The sequence below is a fragment of the Erpetoichthys calabaricus genome, chromosome 12, assembly GCF_900747795.2.
Source record: "Erpetoichthys calabaricus chromosome 12, fErpCal1.3, whole genome shotgun sequence".
NCBI classification, from domain to species: domain Eukaryota; kingdom Metazoa; phylum Chordata; class Cladistia; order Polypteriformes; family Polypteridae; genus Erpetoichthys; species Erpetoichthys calabaricus.
This window is the reverse complement of record NC_041405.2, coordinates 40,627,954-40,648,306: the sequence shown is the minus strand read 5'-3', so window position 1 is coordinate 40,648,306 and position 20,353 is coordinate 40,627,954. Positions and strand designations below refer to the sequence as shown.

General features: G+C 37.5%; 1 protein-coding gene across 1 annotated transcript in view; it reads left to right on the top strand.

Moving 5' to 3' along the window:
- Positions 1 to 20,353, top strand: part of col4a5 (collagen, type IV, alpha 5 (Alport syndrome)) — a 456,319-nt gene that overhangs the window by 319,179 nt on the left and 116,787 nt on the right. Inside the window, exons 37-41 of the mRNA XM_028815432.2 lie at positions 811 to 950; positions 5,380 to 5,506; positions 8,247 to 8,426; positions 8,644 to 8,694; positions 12,912 to 13,097. Coding sequence (XP_028671265.2) covers positions 811 to 950; positions 5,380 to 5,506; positions 8,247 to 8,426; positions 8,644 to 8,694; positions 12,912 to 13,097 — 684 coding nt within the window. The remainder of the gene's footprint in view (positions 1 to 810; positions 951 to 5,379; positions 5,507 to 8,246; positions 8,427 to 8,643; positions 8,695 to 12,911; positions 13,098 to 20,353) is intronic.

Sequence of the window (20,353 nt, the reverse complement as noted above, 5' to 3'; positions counted from 1 at the left end):
GCCAAAGCCAGTCAGAGATTTCTTGAAGACATATACTCTATATTAACTGTACTCAGTATAGGTTGTGCAAGTACTGCTAGTAAGTGTTTAAAAAAATTAGTTGGAATAATGTCTTATGAGTGGATTACCGGTAGGTTTCATTTAAGAAACATTATGCAAAACCTCCTGTTCTGACATTAATTTAAGTTTGTTTAGCAGGTAAACACAATGAATGACAAACTGTTGATCTGGAAGGCTCTTGATCTGAAATTTGACAGTTCAGTCAGTAATCTTACAGTATATTATTTACAGTTCTCTTCAATCTGCACATGCAGTAACCAAATGAAAATCCTTTTTCACTTTTTCTTGCATTTGTATTATCTATTAAACGTAGGTAATAAATGTAGTGATTTTTGAAGTGCATTTGTAAGTTTTTGTCAATATGGTGCTTCTTCATTAGAGCAACTGTATTCCAGTTTCTTTATCTTGAATTTTTAATTTTTTTTTCTTTTCATGGAAAGCAATGCTTCACAGAACCTAAATCCCATTGTGATATGCAGCTAGGTAACTTTCTGTGTAGCTTGCCTATTTTCCTCATGTTTGTGTGTGTGAATGTGGGTGTGTGTAAGACTATACATTGTAATTATTAGCATTCCATCCTTTCTCCCGTTCTGACTGTGAATTCAGATATCCAGATATATTACCTTAAATAATACAGTATAATGTGCAGTATGTGCATTAGGTATGTGTCACTAGATATGGTACTGCGTTTGTCAGTTATATAATTTGTTTATATTTAAAACATTAACACATTGTTTATTTTCTTGACAGGCCCTCCGGGTGCCAATGGATCACCTGGGCTACAGGGAAGAATTGGGCAGCCTGGGCTTCCAGGGTCTACTGGACCCAAAGGAGAGAAAGGTGCCCCAGGCCTACCTGGCAATGGCCTGCCAGGTTTTTCAGGAGTTAAGGTTTGTTTTACCTCTAAAATCTACCTCTAACTCAAAAATCTGCAGGAGTTTCTATGAATATGGGAGAGGTGTTGGTGCTTTGTGAGAGTTCACTTCATTTTCACTCTGTTTATCTTGGTGAGGGTTGACAGTGGCAATTTGCCAAGTCAGACAGACCAGACCTTCCTACTGTATTTCACCATTTGGTAAGATTTCCACTCTATCTCCCCAAACGTGCAAAGCAACAAAGGGTTATCCTATCAATATGTCTAAACCGCCTCAACTGGCTCCTCTCAAACAAGAAAATCAGGAGTTCTATTTTGAGATCCTCCCATATTGCTGACATCTTCACACTAACATAGTGAGTATTTCCATTGGACCATAGATGAGGATGGGGCTATAAGCAGAATAATAAATCAAAAGCTTTGTCTCTGGACTTTCCTTTCTCTTCGCCATCATGGTCTGGAACAATATCTGCAAAACTGCTATTGCTGCACCAATTTGTTGTACAATATCATGATCCGCTTTTCTTTACTTGTGAACAAGACCCCAAAGTACTTGACCTCCAATGTTGGGTGCATCTTCTTACTTCATACCCTTAAGAAACATGGCCCTCTTTTCTGGAAGAGTTCAGTGACCTCAGACTTGGAGGTGCTAATTCTCATCTTAGAACAGAGATGCAAACCTTAGGTTTACAAACTGAATTCTTTCTAAGTCTCAGCTGCTCCTTGATACGGGCATTTTATGTCATTAAATTTACTAACAGAATAGCAGGAGTGTTTTTTCTTAAAACTTTGCAACCTCTGCATAAAAATAAGTAAACTATCAGAGATATGCTGTTTTCTTAAAATGCACCATTTCAATACTTCTATGACCATAGCAGTAGACCATAGCCATAGATTGATACAGGAAAAAGTAGGGTGAAATGACACCTTTTATTGGCTAACTAAATAGATTACAAATGCAAGCTTTCGAGGCAGCTAAGGCCCCTTCATCGGGCAAGGTGACCTATCTAATCAGTACAGGTCCTTTTCTCCCTCCTTAGTCTCTAACTTTTCATACAACTCATCATACGCCTTTTCTTTAGCCTTCGCCACCTCTCTCTTCACCTTACACCTTATCTCCTTGCACTCTTGTCTACTTCCTGCATCTCTCTGACTATCCCACTTCTTCTTTGCCATCCTCTTCCTCTGTATACTCGCCTGTACTTCCCCATTCCACCACCAGATTTCCTTTCCTCCTTCCTCTGTCCAGATGTCACGCCAAGCACCCTTCTTGCTGTCACCCTTACTACTTTTGCTGTAGTTGCCCAGCTGTCTGGTAACTCTTCACTGCCACCCAGTGCCTGTCTTACCTCCTCCCTAAATTCAACCTTGCAGTCTTCCTTTTTCAACTTCCACCATTTGATTCTTGGCTCTGCCTTCACTCTCCTCCTCTTCTTGATTTCCATCGTCATCCTACAGACCACCAACCTATGCTGTCTAACTATACTTTCCTCTGCCACCACTTTGCAGTCTTTAATCTCCTTCAGATTGACTCTTTTACATAGGATATAATCTACCTGTGTGCATCTTCCCCCTTCTTTTTGACACCCACTGCACACCCAACCTACCTGGAAAGGGGTCTCTTTTTGAACTGCCTTTCCCAAGGTTTCTTCCATTTTTTCCCTACAAGGGTTTTTTGGGAGTTTTTCCTTGTCTTCTTAGAGAGTCAAGGATGGGGGGCTGTCAAGAGGCAGGGCCTGTTAAAGCCCATTGTGGCACTTCTTGTGTGATTTTGGACTATACAAAAACAAATTGTATTGTATTGCATGGTATCTTCCTCCACTCTTGTACATCACCCTTCTTAAAATGCGTATACACCACAGCCATGCCCAACCTTAAAAACAATTATGTTGAATAAAAATGCAAAGATTCCCAAAAATTGTATTTCTGAATACTTAGGTTTCTGTATTACACACTTATTTCATATTTTAAACAACAAATGTTTCAGGTAATTGTTTATAAATACATTATGATGTTGTGTCTAAAACACATATTGTGGTAGTAATGACCGTCAGCCCCTCGGTGATCTAAAACCTCTACGAGAAAAATTATAAACCATTTATTCTTTTCAAAAAGGGAACACTCCTATTACAGGATACTGTAACTAGATGCACACAGCGTTCTGTAACAAGATCCACACCTTTTCTGCTTGTTGAGGTATTTTTATACACAAGCAAAAGGTACAAAATTAGATTACTTATATCATACAAAGTTTCTTATCATCATTGGCAGCTTACAATTGCTATCCAGACACAAGTCAAAATGAACCATACTATATTATAAATAAGCATGGTCAGCAAAAACACACAGTTGTCCTGTAGACAGCTAATTAATTTCCAGCATCGTGTGTGAGCTTTTCCATTTTATCTCCTTTCTTTATCAGCACAGAAGCTGAAGGCAGCTTCCTTTCTCATTCAGTAAAAAAAACATAATTTTCTTGCCGACAGCCTAAAGTAGTCTGTTTGCATCTTCTACTTTATATCCCTCCTTTGGGTCAGATTATTCGCAGACATGGCCTTAACTTCCACTGTTATGCAGACGATATACAGTTACTGTATATCTTAGTACAGACTCCCCTACAGATTCACCTCTCAGCATACTCACTGACTGCATCACTAAAATTAAGCTATGGATGGAAAATAACTTTCTCAAACTTAATGCCAATAAAACTGAAGTGTTACTGATAGGTCAAAAATTCCTATCTTTCTAAGGCATCCAATTTCTCTGTTTTTGTTGATGGTACTTTTGTCAAACCTGCTCCTGTTGTCAGAAATCTTGGTGTTTTGTTTCATTTATCACTTAACTTTGAGCTACACATTAGGTCTCTTTCCAAAATGTCATTCTATCATCTCTGTAACATTGTCCACCTCTGTCCATTTCTGTCCTTTAATGATGCTCAAACTCTGGTTCATTGTTTCATAATGTCTCATATTGATATACTGTAATTCCCTCTTCATCAGCCTCCCTGCAAAATCTATACAGAAGCTACAGTATATTCAGAACTCCACAGCCAGAGTCCTCACCCATACACTTTGTTTCCCCTGTTCTCTCCTAGCTTCACTGGTTAAAGGATTAAATTCAAGATTCTGCTTCTCACCTTCAAAGCCCTACATAACATTGCCCCCCTCTACCTCACTCAGCTCCTAGCTCCTTACACTCCTTGTCGATCTCTCAGGTCCTCGAGCAGTAATCTCTTTACTTTCCCACGCACCAGACTCTCCACCCTGGGAGGCAGGTCCTTCAGTGCTATGGCCCCTCAACTCTGAAACTCTCTTCCTCAGTCTCTCTGAGATTGCTCCTCTTTCTGCACCTTTAAATCTCAACTGAAAACTTTCCTCTTCCACAAACATTTGTCTTTTGTGTATTTTTTATTTTTTTTGTGAAAGGTGCTTAAATGCAACTTATTATTATTATTTATTATCCTGTCTCAGCAGCTCTCGGTTACTGGAAAACACCTTGTAATCACACAGTAAATGTACTAAATGTGCCTAAATACTGTAAGATATAAATCCAAACTTCACAACTGTTAAAAATATCATAGCAAGACAAATTAATTTCCACAATATAAGCTACGGTATCAGCAGGAAACTGTTTAAAATATGAAGCCATAAAGTGTCTTCCTAGTGGCCAGTGTATTTATGGATTACTTGTCCTTTATCAGGGTCAGAATTAATGGTTCTAAATAAATAAATAAATCCTGCATCTCAATATGGTTTATTCACATTACAAAGTTAACTTATCTTGCAATCCCAAAACATCAAAGATACTCCAAAAATGGCTTGCAATCTCATTAAACATATGCTCAATATAGTATGCTCACTAAAATTATATCTCTCAAACTCAAAAACATTAAAGATACTCCAAAAATGTCAAGAAACATTGTTAATGCAACCAATTAAACTTCTAACCTTTGAAACTATTTAGAGACTTTTCTATAAATCTCAGTAAAATAACTATTGATTACAATAATAATAAAAAAACAAACTGAGGATCTTTACATCTGCCCAGTTTCTTCACTTATTTATGAGAAGGGTACATCAAATGAGAATATATAGAAAACAAGTTGTTATCTTAATGATATATGCAAAAGAACAACTCAATATTAATTAAGCATTATTCATCATACTTGTTAAGAGGTAAAATAGGGCAGCTTACCTTCTATATCAATATTACTATTTACAGTTTGACAATATATCAGTGATACTGTTTGTCATGTAATTGTGTCAGCATATATTATACACTATAGAATAACTGCTACAACTTTGTATATTGCCCATAAATGATTTCTTTATTTGAAGATGTTTGAAATGCAGTGATTCTTAAACATTAACATTTAGAGCCTGCTTCTTATTAATGCATGTGTGCTTTTTTTGTTTGTGACTGTCTTTTAACTAATGTATTCTCAGGGAGAACCAGGACAACCTGGATTCAATGGAATTCCTGGAACCAAAGGAGCACCAGGTTCCCCAGGACTGCCCGGTTTGCCAGGAAGTCCTGGGGTTAAAGGTGATCAAGGTCTGCCTGGAGTGCAAGGTAATATAAAATATTTTCTTCAGTATTAAATATTAATAACCTTTTTTATTTTGTTTTGGATGCCTGCTTATGTTTTTATCTTTTACATGAGCAAAATGATTAACAAATTTTATAACTGAGGAAGCATCATTTGCTTTAAATGATAAATAAAGCTGGGGCTTATCAGTAAGTGCATGAAAGTTAATATTATGTTTCTTCAGTAAGTTACCTGTCATAATGGAAACTTATATAACATATAGGAATAAGAGAATTGGTCACAGCAAAGATCCCTAATGGACAACATTTCTTACTTCTGACAGGAATGAAAGAATGCTGTTTTCTAGCATCTCCAAATATTGGTCACCACTTACTGTGATGCATAGGAAGCCAAGTATATTGCCAACTATAGGCTAAATGCTAAATTAACTAAACTCTATGTAGAAAAATACTGTAATGAAAGCTGCACTTAAGTTTAAAAACATAATAGCTGCAGCATTTCCTATGTTGGATGAGGTCAGAATATCATTTAAACATGTACTGTTTTTTGTGCTATGAAGAAGTAAAAGCCAGAATAATAGTTTGTATGAAGTTTGCATTTTATTAGATGAGTTTTATGATTGGTATTTTCTTTCAAACTTTACAAAAAACGCTACCTTTTTAAAAATGGTCAATGATTTTTAAAACTGTTTAGATTTAAATCTGATTACTTTAATAAAGGTAATTTGCTACTTTTAAGGAATTACAATGTAAACATAGAGCCAAATCATGTGCATCAAAAACAAAATATATATATATATAATGCAGTAATAAATGTTTCTTAAACCGGCAAAAGGTTTTTAGCCCCTGATTCCATCTGTCCTAGTTCAGCAATACTATTATGTGTGATCATTAAGAAATACTTTTGAGACTTCCCCCAAACACAGATAATGCAAGTAGGCCAAAAAAAGTTAAATAATTAATTATATATTTAACATATTAATATAAACATAATGGCACAGGATGTGGCAGACAAAATATACAAAGTATATCAAAAGAATCTACAGCCAATGTGTGCCATCCAATTATGGGTTTCATAACTCCTCTCAGAAGAGGTGTCTGATCCATATTCTTATATCCTAAGGTCCTGTTCTCAGTTACATATGGAAGAGCCCCTCATCTGTAGTATTTTTAAACGGTCTTCATAAAATACAGCCAGCACTTATTTTTTATATAGAAAAGTAGTTAATATAGTTGAATAAAAGAAAGAAAAGAGAAGATTAAAATAACAATGTATCAGTTTCTGAAGCATTTTATCCTAATAGGGCCTATGGAGACAACATGCACAAAGTGACTTTAATTTACAGGCAGACATTTTCCAGAAAATAAGACTGCATTCTCTTCACTCTTTTGTAGGTGTCTTTGTATTCTCTTTGTATATAGAATGTACTGTATATTGCATAAATGAACAAACATGTATATGCGCAATGTTCTAGCAATCATACATTGAAAGAAGTAACATTTCATAAATGTTGTAAGTGCCATGGAGGACAGACGGGCACCCTGATCAGGGTGGAGACAGTTCTTGTCCGGCCAGGATGCCACAATGAAAGGACTGCAGGAATGGAGGCACAACACAGCCAGACCACTCTATAATCTTAGTCCTGACTGGGATCAAACTATAGTGAATGTACTGGGTGAATGTGGATACTGAGACAGTTCATACCCCGACATGGAAACTGTTAGTGTCCTTCGAGGCTGATCCAAATCAGGACACCCACAGGGCTGCATGGGAATTGGAGTGTGGAAGTACAGCACTGTCAGGGTCCTTGTGTGTCGCCAGAGGGTGCTGTCAGGGGATGTTCAATACGTGTTTCCATATGACCCAGAATTGCTGTCAGCATGCAATACAGTGACTGAAAGCAGTCCAAGTTTTTCTTGAAAAAGAGTCCGCCTTCTCACATCGGGGAATCAGAGTTAGGAGGCAGCTTGCAACACTTTTATGAGGAAGGAGGAAAGAAATTAATCTCATTTGTAATTTTGGTGTTCATCTTTTTTCTGGTGATTATTGGAAAAGTATGGTGAAAAATAAATATCCTTTATTTGAACCTGGAATTGTGTTGGGTATTACTGTGTCTGCGGTTTGGGGCTCAGTGATGCCCCCATGTGGTTACAATGAAAAGTGTAGAATCAGAACTTTATGATCTGATCACTAGTGCAAAGGACTTTTACTACATTGTGAGGTGCCTGTAGAACTGGATGTGTTTTCTAGCTGAATTCTATAGGTAAAACTTGAAACTGTACCATAAATAACTAAGGGAATGGATGTGAATTGTAACATGATAATCATTAATATGGGTTGCAGAGCTTTTTTCCTGTATATGATAGTCCTTAATGTATAACTTCAACAATTTTGTGTTAATGTGTAATTTGTATGAAAAACACATACTTAACCAATGAGTTATAGGAAGCTTTGTGTTTCAGATTGTAATAAGGAGGTTTGGTTCATTTTTGATGTCAGTATTTGACTTTTTTTATTTCTACATTCTCCCTCTTCAAAGCATGAACTGCATGTAAATGATTCATTCCATACCCAAGGCTGAGTTTTGTGTTTTGCTCCCTCTTAAGAGAAATCAATGGACTACATCAGATTTGTTTCAGTTGTTTTAATGGAATTTCTCATTTTGTTCTCTTTAGTCATCTGGAGAAGATTTCTTGATTAACTTACTGTCTAAGATATTATATCACATACTGTAGCATACATCTTCCTTCCATTTTAATTTAGGTCGACCAGGTATTCCTGGTCTGAAAGGTGCTGATGGTCTACCAGGTCCTCATGGCCTCACAGGCCCTCCAGGCCACCCAGGTGTTGCTGGGAATCCTGGTGCACCAGGTCCTCCTGGAGAGAAGGGTCAGGCTGGCAGAGATGGCATTCCAGGGCCTGCTGGACAGAAAGGAGATCCAGGTTAGTAATATTTTATTACTATACAGATGTGCTATCAGTGTGTAAGTAAGTAAGGAGTTTCATTTGAAATGTATTTTATGAAAAAATATCAACAGTCATATTAATTTTAAAAACAATCTGCCATTATGTGTGTGTTAATGAGCACTTGTTTTCAAACCTTCTTTATCCATCTTAATTTTACTTTGTGTTCATTATCATTATAAATTTTCTTAACCAGGTCAGCCCGGTATAGGACGCCCTGGTCCACCAGGTCTTCCAGGACTCCCAGGTTAGTGTTACAAATTATTTTAAATGTAATGCAGACATGAGCTATATGATTTACTTTGTTGTTAATCTTTATAGATATTTTTGTTTAGGGTAAAATTTGTATAGTAATTTGCATAAATAGACACTTTTTTTCTCCCATGAAGTGACCATATATGGTGTTTCTAATCAATAATGAATACATTTAAAACTAGAATCCCTGAAGCTTATGAAAAAAGTCATAATTCATTCCTTCACATAATAATAGTAATAATAATAATAGCAGCTCACTACTCAAAACATTGAGAACCTAGGTTCAAACCTGCAACTTTTTCCTTACAGGGCTACAGCTCTTACATCTACACCAGCCAAGGACATAGTCACCCTTCTGTCAATATATGATATTTGAGCTTGAGTTTTTACTCATTGACAGCAACATGTAAATTTTATATTTTCTTTGGTTATATTCTTGAATAAAAGCGCACTTGTTTTGTTATACCTTTTTTGAAAGTGTTTATTTAATATTTGGTCTACAGTCTTCACACATTATATACTTCACGTCAGCATTTTGACAATTATTACTAGAAGATGAAAAAAGTTGGGTGTGAGGTGCCTTGAATTGTAGATGGTAAATAATATATCATCATTTGTAATACATACATTTCATGTGTGTTCCTTGTCTATAACGATCTATGTAAATATAGGATGACAGGAAATGCGAGGCAGGAAATATTGAACACATAACTAAAATAGAAATAGTTTTCTGCACAGACATTGATGGGCTGTTCACAGCTTTGGGTTGCAAGCATGACCCACAAAAATGGTGTCTTGTATGGATTTGTCACTGTTAAGCTGTTTTCTTACATAATGGTAATGTTCACCCTTCCATACCCATGAAATGTGCAATACACATGAAAAAAATTCTAGACTTTGCGCCCTCAGAACCAGGTTACCCAAACTATTTCATTAATTATTTATCGCTCTGATGCTAATCGTTCTGATCATAAAATAGGTCATTAGGATAGCAATTGACGAGAAGAATTCACAATTAATTACAGAATTGTGGTATTTGAGAGTTTCTGTAGAGTGCCTCTTTCTCCTACGTGATTTGGCTCAAAAATTAATCAGCACATCATCATCTCATAACTCATGCCTATGTCATGTCATGCCTATGTCGATCAAACAAAGGAAGCTCTCCAGTCTACTTGTGACTTTACGCTTTAGGAAGATAAGTAAAAAAATATAGGTATGAACAACATTCGATGTGGCTTTTATGTAAGAAACATAAATGTTTTTATACCTGTATAAAGACCATCAAAAAACATAATCGCAAACAGAACATTGCACGATACCTTAGTGAGCTCTGTGGGCCCAGCTGTATCGTTGAAGGACATGTGTGTTGCAGAGTAATTGACAGGATGATGGCCGACTTCTTGCTGCATTCAAACAGTGCCATCTTTCGCCTTTACACCTAGTGCAGCTGCGTTGTTCTTATGTGCGACTAGATTTTTCTCTTGGGGAGAGCTTCTGTTCTCTTTCGCTGATGTAGAACCCTCACCCTCATCTGAGTTCTCATCCGTTATACCACGTCTTTATTTGAAAACTAACAGTGTCAGAGAGGTGAGAGAATGAACATGACTAAGAGAATAAAACTGAATAATAAAAAAAAAAAAGTTAACTTTTACAAGTACCATAAATTTACATCGGCTGTTACAGACTCAAATCAAATGTACTATATGTTTTTATTCTATAATAGTAACAATAAGAGCAGCTCACTACTCAAAACTGTAAATGCAGGAAGGACCTGGAATCAAACCCACAATCTCTTGTTTATGAGACAACAGTTCTTACCTCAGCACCAACCAAGCAGTCAATGTCAGCATTATACCGTAACCCAATTTCTTTTTCTTCGGTTATGTTCTTGAATAAAAAGGGCACTTGTTTTGTTATACTTATACCTTTTGTGAAATTGTATATTTGATATTTGGACTTCAGTCTTCACACATTATACACTTCATGTTAAAATATTGTCCTTAGCACTATAACATGAAAAAAGTTTCTGTTTTAGGTATGTCTTTAACATTTTTTGCCTCGCATTTCCTGTCATCCTACATTTACCCAGATCGTTGTAGACACGGAACATACTTGAAATGCATGTGTTCCAAATAATGATATATAATTTACCTAATACAATTCCAGACCTACCTCACACCCAGATAAACAGACTTGAGCTGGGAGAACTTGAACTGCATCGGTGGGGGAAGGGATAGCAGGATGTTTGCTGCTTGTGTTGATCGACATATCTGCAAAACAAAGACGCTAATGAGGAAGTGTGAAGGAATTTAAAGTGGCCCAGGATTACGACTTTTTCATAGACTTCAGGGATTCTAGTGTTAATGTCCTTTGCAGTGAGTGACCCAAGTGTAATTTCCCACGATTGGAAAATTTCACTCTGCCATCCCTTGGTTTTGTGAGGAATTACCGCCTTTTGTGCCTTTTAGCTGCCTCCTATGCACACATGTCCTTGGGCATATATATACTGTATATATGTGTGTGTGTGTGTGTGTGTATTATGTAAGTGCTTGCATCATACAGGGAGTCAGAATTGGAAGGAAGCTGGACAGCTCTCACAGAGGAAATATAAATGGAAGTGCTTTATTGGTTGTTGGTATGGTGCTGGACTGATTTCTTACTGTGGCAAGGCGTTGTTACCAAATTAATAATATTTTTATTTTATCTTGACTTTGTTTGTGGCTACGTTGTATCTGTTTTTTTGGGCTGTGGGTACCCCTAGTGATCACAACACACAGGCACAAACACACATGCATACACCAACCTATGACTCCATTTGGGAACAGCCATTTGGCCATATGTCAGATTGGCTGTATATCAGTCACATAGTGTATAGTGAGGATCTGTTGGTCTGGTGTTAGTCACTGGTATGCATACTTTAACTGCTGGGCAACTGCTTGTCATTCATGTGTGCAATGTTTCATGGGGGAGCCACCATGCTTGTCATTAATGTGTTGGTGCTTCACAGTGGTTATTTCATTTAGAAAACTCTTCATTTATTTGTTGATGCTGATGTCGATTGATTGATACTTTGCATAACAAAGCTTGTGCAGTGTAATGGAGCTGAAGAAATCTCTTGTGAAAGGAAAATATCAGCTCTTCTGTTATTTGCTTCTGCTCATCAGTAAAGAAAAAAACATTAGCCTGTAACAGCCAACCCCTTACCCAGACCGGCCACTACACTACCAAGACTATAACTTGGAATACCTGAGGTTTCTTGCTCTAACAGCAAGCCGTACTCCTTACAAGATGTCTTATTTTCCCGACACAACGAAATAACCAGAGACAGTAAACAGATATGTCAAATCAAACACAGATATATTGTAAAATGAAAGACAGAAAAATATTCAATAATAAATAAATATGTATATGAGTGTGCAAATTACCACTTATCCCCAAAACACCAGTGACTAGCACAAATATTTACAATAAACACTCCCTTGCCCCCAAACAATTAACAAAAGCACACAACACAAATACAAACATAGATCTGAAAAACACAGCATTTGAAAATGTGTCCCAAAATAAAGTCCAGCGGTATAGAAACTGGTTGTGGTGTTATTGTGCTTCCTCCCGACAACAACAAAACGACTTCACCGTAAACATCTTGGCAATGGTTGGAATGACTTCAACTCTGAGGTTTCTCGGCTCTGGCTGTCGTGATGAATGATCGGTAGATGAAAAAGCAGGCAGTGGAATAAAGCAATGAATAGCAGTAATGAGTTTGTAGATAGATGGATGGATAAAATGTCTTCTTTTCTTTTCTCTCCCTCTCTCTCTCCACCTCTCTCTTGTCACCTCTCGCTCCTCTTTTTTAAATGTAAAATGTCCCGGGTGTAACTGGTGCGTAAACAGGTGATTTCCGTCTTGGGGCTGCGGTCTCTCTCCATCTTCCTTCTCCTCTGCACTTACAGAGACAACATTCACTGACGCACACATAACGGACAGTAAACGGGACGATGAAAACAACACGCACTCAGCACACACATAAAATATACTATTACTATGTATCCCCGCTACAAGCCATAAATACAAATGCCCTTAACTTGGTTGGCCATAAATCGGTGCCTGACTGTGTGTATATATACTGTACATACACACACACACATATATGTTTTTTTTTGTAATAAATTAACTTATAAATATATATATTGTACATTTAAATTTCAGGTTCCAAGGGAGATGCTGGTATATCAGGCTTACAAGGAATTCCAGGTTTACCAGGTCAGAAAGGTGATCGAGGATTCTCAGGATCATCAGGTCTTCCTGGTCCTCCTGGGGTACCTGGACCACCAGGTCCTTTTGTAAAAGGTTTAAAAGGTAACCCTGGACCACCAGGACCTCCTGGAAGACCAGGTAAGTTACATTTAAATGACTGAACATTAGTAATATTGATTGACCATTTTAATATCTGTTCTTCAATAGACATACATAAAATCTAATTTTAGGAAAACTACTTACTTAGGAAAACCTCAAAACAAATTAACTATTCACACTTTGTTTTATGCCTGTCTTATTCTTGTGTACTTGCAGAGTAACTGCATCTGTAAATATACTATAAATTGTTTCCAAATAATATGCAATAAGGGTTATCAGCATAGGTAAGTATGTATAATGTTACTTACACAGGTGATAAAACATGTATTGCTCTGTATATACGCTGGAATTCGAGGAGTTTAAGATAAAGGGTTAAAACTTCAAACTGATTAAAAATTAATTAACATCTTCTACTAATATAATAAATGTATAATATACCTGAAAACAACAGAAGCTATTAGGCAACCACATGAAAACATACATATCAAAGACTGAACATGAGATCTCACAGAACGGGAAATATGAAAATGTTTTCTCTATCAATCTTTTTTTACATTATTGTTTATTTACCAAATACTCTAACCCAAATCTACATACATTATTTTATTTTATTTTTTTATAATTTTATTGATTTTATTGTAATCATTCCATACAAATAGATCAATTTTTACAAAAAAAATAGGATTGAAAACACATCAACCCTCATCCCTGAGAAAGAGAGCATGGCCAACAGACTAAAACTTAAGAACAGTAAAAATAAATAAATTGATGAGTTTATTAGGTGGATACAGATAAATGGAAAAGAAAAAGAAATGCTTTAAGAGCTTATTCTAAAATTTTATTGATTAGATCCTGCCAGGTTTTGAAAAAGTTGTGCACAGATCCTCTAAGTGAGAATTTGATTTTTTCCAATTTCAAATAATATAAAACATCAGTTACCCACTGACTTAAAAGTAGAGAGTTAGGTTTCTTCCAGTTTAGCAAAATAAGTCTGTGTGCCAATAGTGTAGTGAAGGTAATCACAGTTTGTTTGTCCTTCTCCACTTTAAGCACATCTGGAAGAACACCAAACACAGCTGTTAATGGGTTAGGAGGGATTGTGACACCAAGGCTGTCTGAAAGGCACTTAAAAAATTTTGTCCAGAATGATGTTAATTTGGCACAGGTCCAAAACATGTGACCCAGTGAGGCTGGAGCTTCATTGCAGCGTTCTCAGGTTGGATCTTTCAAGCGAGACAGATGTGCTCGATATATAATTTTGATTTGAATAATTTTGTATGCTTTGTGCATGAGCTCGAATTAATTCTCTGCATTGCTACCTTCCACTCCTTTTCTGATATGTTGAGTGAGAGATCCTTTTCCCATTGTCCTCTTGGATTTTTGAAAGGGAGGGACTGTAAAATATTTTATATATTGCAGAAATGCTGTTTGAGTCCTCGAGACTAAGCAATATTTTTTCCAGCATAGAGGAAGGTGGGAGATGGAGGAATTCGGGGCAAGTTCTGTTTGACAAAGTTTCTAATTTGATGATAGTGAAAGAATTGTTTTGCTGGGAAATTAAATTTGGAATGTAATTGTTCATAGGATGCAAAGATGTTGTCTATATAAAGATCTCTAAGCAATTTAATCCCAAATGTTTTCCAGATATTAGAAACTACATATGTTTGCGGGGGTTTGAAAAGGTGGTTCTCATGCAGAGCTGCCACAGATAAAAGATTCTCCATCTTAAAATGCTTTCTACATTGGTTCCATATTCTGAGTGAGTGAAGCACAATTGGGTTGTTAGTATATTGGCGATAACTTGCATTTATTGGGGCACAAAGCAGGGAATATAGAGATGTACTGCAGGATTTTATTTCTATTGCGGACCAAGCCTGTGTATTTTCATCTTTTTGTGTCCAGGTATTTTATAGCTTGTATGTTTGCTGCCCAGTAGTAAAACTGAAAGTTAGGTAGATCCATGCCACCTTCTGTCTTGGGTCTTTGTAGAGTCGTTCTTTGGATACGTGGATCCAAATAAATGAGGTTATGGTTGAATCTAATTGCTTAAAGAATGATTTATTGGTGTATATTGGAATGTTTTGAAATAAAAAGAGAAGCTTAGGAAGGATATTCATCTTAACAACGTTAATTCTTCCAGCTAGAGTGAGATGGAGGGTTGACCATCTATGCAAGTCTTGCTTAATTTTTTCCATTCAGATGACGAAATTTTGTTGACAAAGAGCTTTATGTTTACTTGTGATATTTACCCCTAGGTATTTAAACTGATCTGCAATAATAAGAGGGAAGGTGTCCAATCTAATATTGTATGCTTGAGAATTCACTGGAAAGAGCACACTTTTATTCAAATTAATTCTGAGACCAGAGATCTTTTGAAATTCTGTAAGTGCTGTTAAGACTGCAGGCACAGTATTTTGTGGGTCTGATATATACAAAACCACATCATCTGCATATAGAGAAATTTTCTGTTCAAGTCCTTCTCTGATAATCCCCTTTATCTGATAAGCATTTCGACAGTGAACTGCCAGTGGTTCAATGGAGATTGCAAATAGCAGTGGTGACAAGGGGCATCCTTGTCTGGTACCACGTTCTACAGTAGTTTAAAGTAATCTGAGCAAATGTTGTTAATACAAACTGAAGCTTCTGGATTGGTATACAGTAGTTTGATCCATGCACAAATATTCGGGCCAAACCCAAATTTCTCTAATGTAGTGAAAAGGTAGTTCCATTCAATCATATCAAATGCTTTTTCTACTTCCAACGATAATAATATCTCCAGGGCATTTGACTTTGCATTAAACAGGCGTTGGAGATTGGAAGCTAATTTTCGGCCTTTAATAAATCCGGTTTGATTTTGTGATATTACCGAAGGCAGCACTTTCTCCAACCTTATAGCTAGGACTTTGGAGATTAACATCATTATTCAGAAGTGAAATTGGTCTGTATGATGCACATTGTAATACAGTAATCCCTCCTCCATCGCGGGGGTTGCGTTCCAGAGCCACCCGCGAAATAAGAAGATCCGCGAAGTAGAAACCATATGTTTTATATGGTTATTTTTATATTGTCATGCTTGGGTCACAGATTTGTGCAGAAACACAGGAGGTTGTAGAGAGACAGGAACGTTATTCAAACACTGCAAACAAACATTTGTCTCTTTTTCAAAAGTTTAAACTGTGCTCCATGACAAGACAGAGATGACAGTTCTGTCTCACAATTAAAAGAATGCAAACATATCTTCCTCTTCAAAGGAGTGCTCATCAGGAGCAGAGACTGTCATAAAGACAGAGAAAGCAAACAAATCAATAGGGCTGTTTGGCCTTTTAAGTATGCGAAGCACTGCGGCACAAAGCTGTTGAAGGCGGCAGCTCACACCCCCTCCGTCAGGAGCAGGGAGAGAGAGAGAGAGAGAAAAACAAACATGCAAAAATCAATACGTGCCCTTCGAGCTTTTAAGTATGCGAAGGCACCGTGCAGCATGTCGCTTCACTAAGCAGCTGCACAGAAGGTAGCAACGTGAAGATAATCTTTCAGCATTTTTAGACGAGCGTCCGTATCGTCTAGGTGTGCGAACAGCCCCCCTGCTCACACCCCCTACGTCAGGATCAGAGAAAGCGCAAGAGAGAGAAAGAGAAAAGTAAGTTGGGTAGCTTCTCAGCCATCTACCAATAGCGTCCCTTGTATGAAATCAACTGGGCAAACCAACTGAGGAAGCATGTACCAGAAATTAAAAGACCCATTGTCCTCAGAAATCCGCGAACCAGCAAAAAATCCGCGATATATATTTAAATATGCTTACATATAAAATCCGCGATAGATTGAAGCCGCGAAAGGCAAAGCGCGATATAGCGAGGGATCACTGTATGTCCTTTTTTTGTTTAGGAAAGACAGTGATTAATGCTTGCCGAAAAGTTTGAAGTAGAATTTGATTGTCTGTAGCTTCGGAAAATGTTGTTAGTAAGAGGGGAGCTAGCTTTGTGGAGAATTTCTTATAAAATTCAACAGGTTAGCCATCTGGGCCTGCTGCTTTCCCGCTCTAAAGTGACTTTATAGCATCTAGTAATTCTGATAGCGACAGAGGTTTATCCAATTCCTCTGCAATAAAATTATCTTTTTGTGGTATCTGTAATGTATCCAGAAATGCATTAGATTGTGTGCTGTCTTCTTTGAACTCAGTAGAATATAAGGATTTATAGTAATCTCTAAATGTGTGCATTATATTTTTTATGGTCAATGATTTTATCTCCGTTCGTGTTGGTGATTGCTGGGATTGTATTGCGAACTTCTTGCTTGTGGATTTGTTGAGCTAAGAGCTTATTAGCTTTCTTTGGTTGTTTGGTTGGTTGAGCTCTGAATACAGAGCCTGTCTTTTCCTATGAAGAGCTTCACTTGGACACCTGGCATGTTCTTGATCTATTCTAGTAATTTCGCTGGTTAGCTCTGATACCTTCTTGGTTTCTAATTTATTTCTGTGGGAAAGATATGAAATAATCTGTCCTCTTAAGAAGGCCTTTAGAGTTTCCCAGAGTATTCCTGCAGAAACCTCTGAGGATGTATTTGTCTCTAGGAAGAAACTGATTTGTTTTGATATAATTTCTGTACAGTTCTCATCTGCTAATAGAAGTGGGTTAAGACGGTCATCTGCGAGATGAGTATGTGGGGCATAATGATTTCAGCTCCAAGATCAGAGGGGCATGGTCAGAAATAACAATAGCGTCGTACTTGCAAGATTTAATCACAGTCAAGAAATTATTATCTATAAAGAAATAATCAATTCTTGAATAGCAATGATGCACTGGTGAGTAGAAGGAATATGTTCTTGAGTTTGGGTTTAGAAATCTCCAGGGGTCTGATAAGTTGTGGTCAGTTAAGCACTGTGTAATTGTCTTTTCAGTGTTAGGGGATGATACCTATCTAAGAGTGGATTTAAAACACAATTAAAGTCCCCAGCCATTATAATTTTATGAGTGTTCACATTGGGAATAGATGCAAATACATTTTGCATGAATTCCCTGTCATCGATATTGGATGCATAAACATTTATCAAAATCACTTTACAGTTAAATAAGTTGCCCATGACAATCACATATCTCCCATCAGGATCAGATACTACATCTGATGCTACAAATAAGACTGTTCTATGTATAAGAATTCCCATACCTCTAGTTTTCTTTGTAAAGCTGGAATGGAATATTTAGCCAATCCAGTCTTTTTGCAGCCGGAACTGATCTTTGCTTAATGAGTGGGTCTCCTGTAAAAACACTATTTTAGCATTTAGACCTGTCTCTTTAATTTGTGATTCAGGCCTTTAACATTCCAGCTCACAAAGTTAACTATCCCATCCATCCATTTATTTTCCAACCTGCTAAATCCAAACACAGGGTCACGGGGGTCTGCTGGAGTCAATCCCAGCCAACACAGGGCGCAAGGCAGGGAACCAATCCCGGGCAGGGTGCCAACCCACCGCAGATCATGGAGACATTGATTCTGAATTTTTGAAGTCATTTTGTAGTCTTAACTGGAAGTGAGACAACTTTAACCTTAATTTCCAATTTTCCCACGAGTTATTGCCATGCAGCCTATTGTTACATTGGAAGTTATAATTATAAGGATTAAAAGGATAGATTAGATATAGCTTGCTCTCCTTCTCTCCCCCCCTTATCCCCCCCATTTTGCCTCCCCACGTGAGGCTGAACGCCACTTCACAAAGTCCCAGTCCTCTGACATACCTAGAGACAGAGCACATCCAAAACAAAACAAGCCCCGCAGCAGCGGCATTTGAGGATTAAAAATTAGAGATATCTATTGCTGATAAAGTCTAAATACTATAAGCATAAAATATAATCATGAACAGTCTTGAAATATTAAGACAGTAAACCCAGGGAATGGTGTTAAAAAGTGGCCCTGGATAAGCATAGTAAACCCTAATGCAATAATAACAATAACAATAAACCAAGGGTATGATGTTAAACAGTCTCCTTTAGAATAGTTAAAAACCAAAAAAAAAAGAAAAGAAAGAACTACTTTAATTTCTTCCACACATACGCGTGTAATTGTAATTAAAACATAACTAAACAGTGGCCGAGAAGAAAAAAGGATGTATAATTATGGTACCTGTATCATTGCAAGCAGATCAGACAGCAGGTAATATGTTCTTGCCATAGCATGACAGGATGCGACTCGCTTTCGTATTTCAAAAAAGCCACGGGATCAGCTTTCTTAACTCCTTTTCTGCTTCCTCCTTGGAGGAAAAGATGTGATATTTGTCTTGAATATCCACTTTCAGTTTGGCAGGATACAAGAGGCTGTATCTGATATCGGCTTTCTGCAACCGCTGTTTAATGTTGTAAAAAGCTGCATGTTTAGCAGCTGTTGAGGGTGAGAAGTCAGGGAAAATACAAATGTGGTTATTTTCAAATATAATCTCTTGTTTGTGTCTGAGAAGTGCCATTACATTAAGCTTAAATTGTAATCTCTCGAAGCGGACAATTAAAGTCCTAGGTTTAGAAGTATTTGATCCATGTATGCGATAAGCTGCCGCTATCTATCTATCTATCTATCTATCCGGCGCCGCCGTGAGTGGCAGCCTTTTCAGCAGCTCCGTGTATGACTGTATATGTATGTGTACTTTTCTACTTTTATTTTTCTATTTTTATTTATTGATCACTCCTACCACTTTATTTTATGTGGATTCCTTCCCTGGACACACTTACTTTTACAACGTGGGCATGGATTTTAACACGCCGAGACTCGCCTATTCAAGTACTCAACTTCGGGCGCTGAGAACAAATGCCAGTGCCGGTGTGGTTCCATATTTACCCGACGAGGTAAGAAGGCGGTATCGTGGCAGCAGAGCCGGCACTAAGCTAAAAAAGAAGCGGCTTGCGAGAAAGTGGCGTTTCAAGCCTTCTGTGATTCTGGGGAATGTAAACTCAATCTCAAATAAGATCGACGAACTGGCTGCGCTGGTGAAAAATGTAAGGACCTACAGAGAATGCAGTTTGTTGTGTTTCTGCGAAACGTGGCTAACTAACACCATCCCAGATGCTAATGTGGAGCTACCCGGGTTTAGCACAGTTAGAGCGGACAGAGATGCAAGTACCTGTGGTAAGCACAAAGGAGGAGGACTCGCTCTCTATGTTAATACACGGTGGTGTCACTCTGGACATGTTAACGTCAAAATCTCCACTTGCTGCAGGGATATCGAACTGTTGGCCGTAAGTTTACGTCCCTATTACTTGCCCAGAGAGTTTGGACACGTCATTGTTGTTATTGTATACATTCCTCCTCGGGCA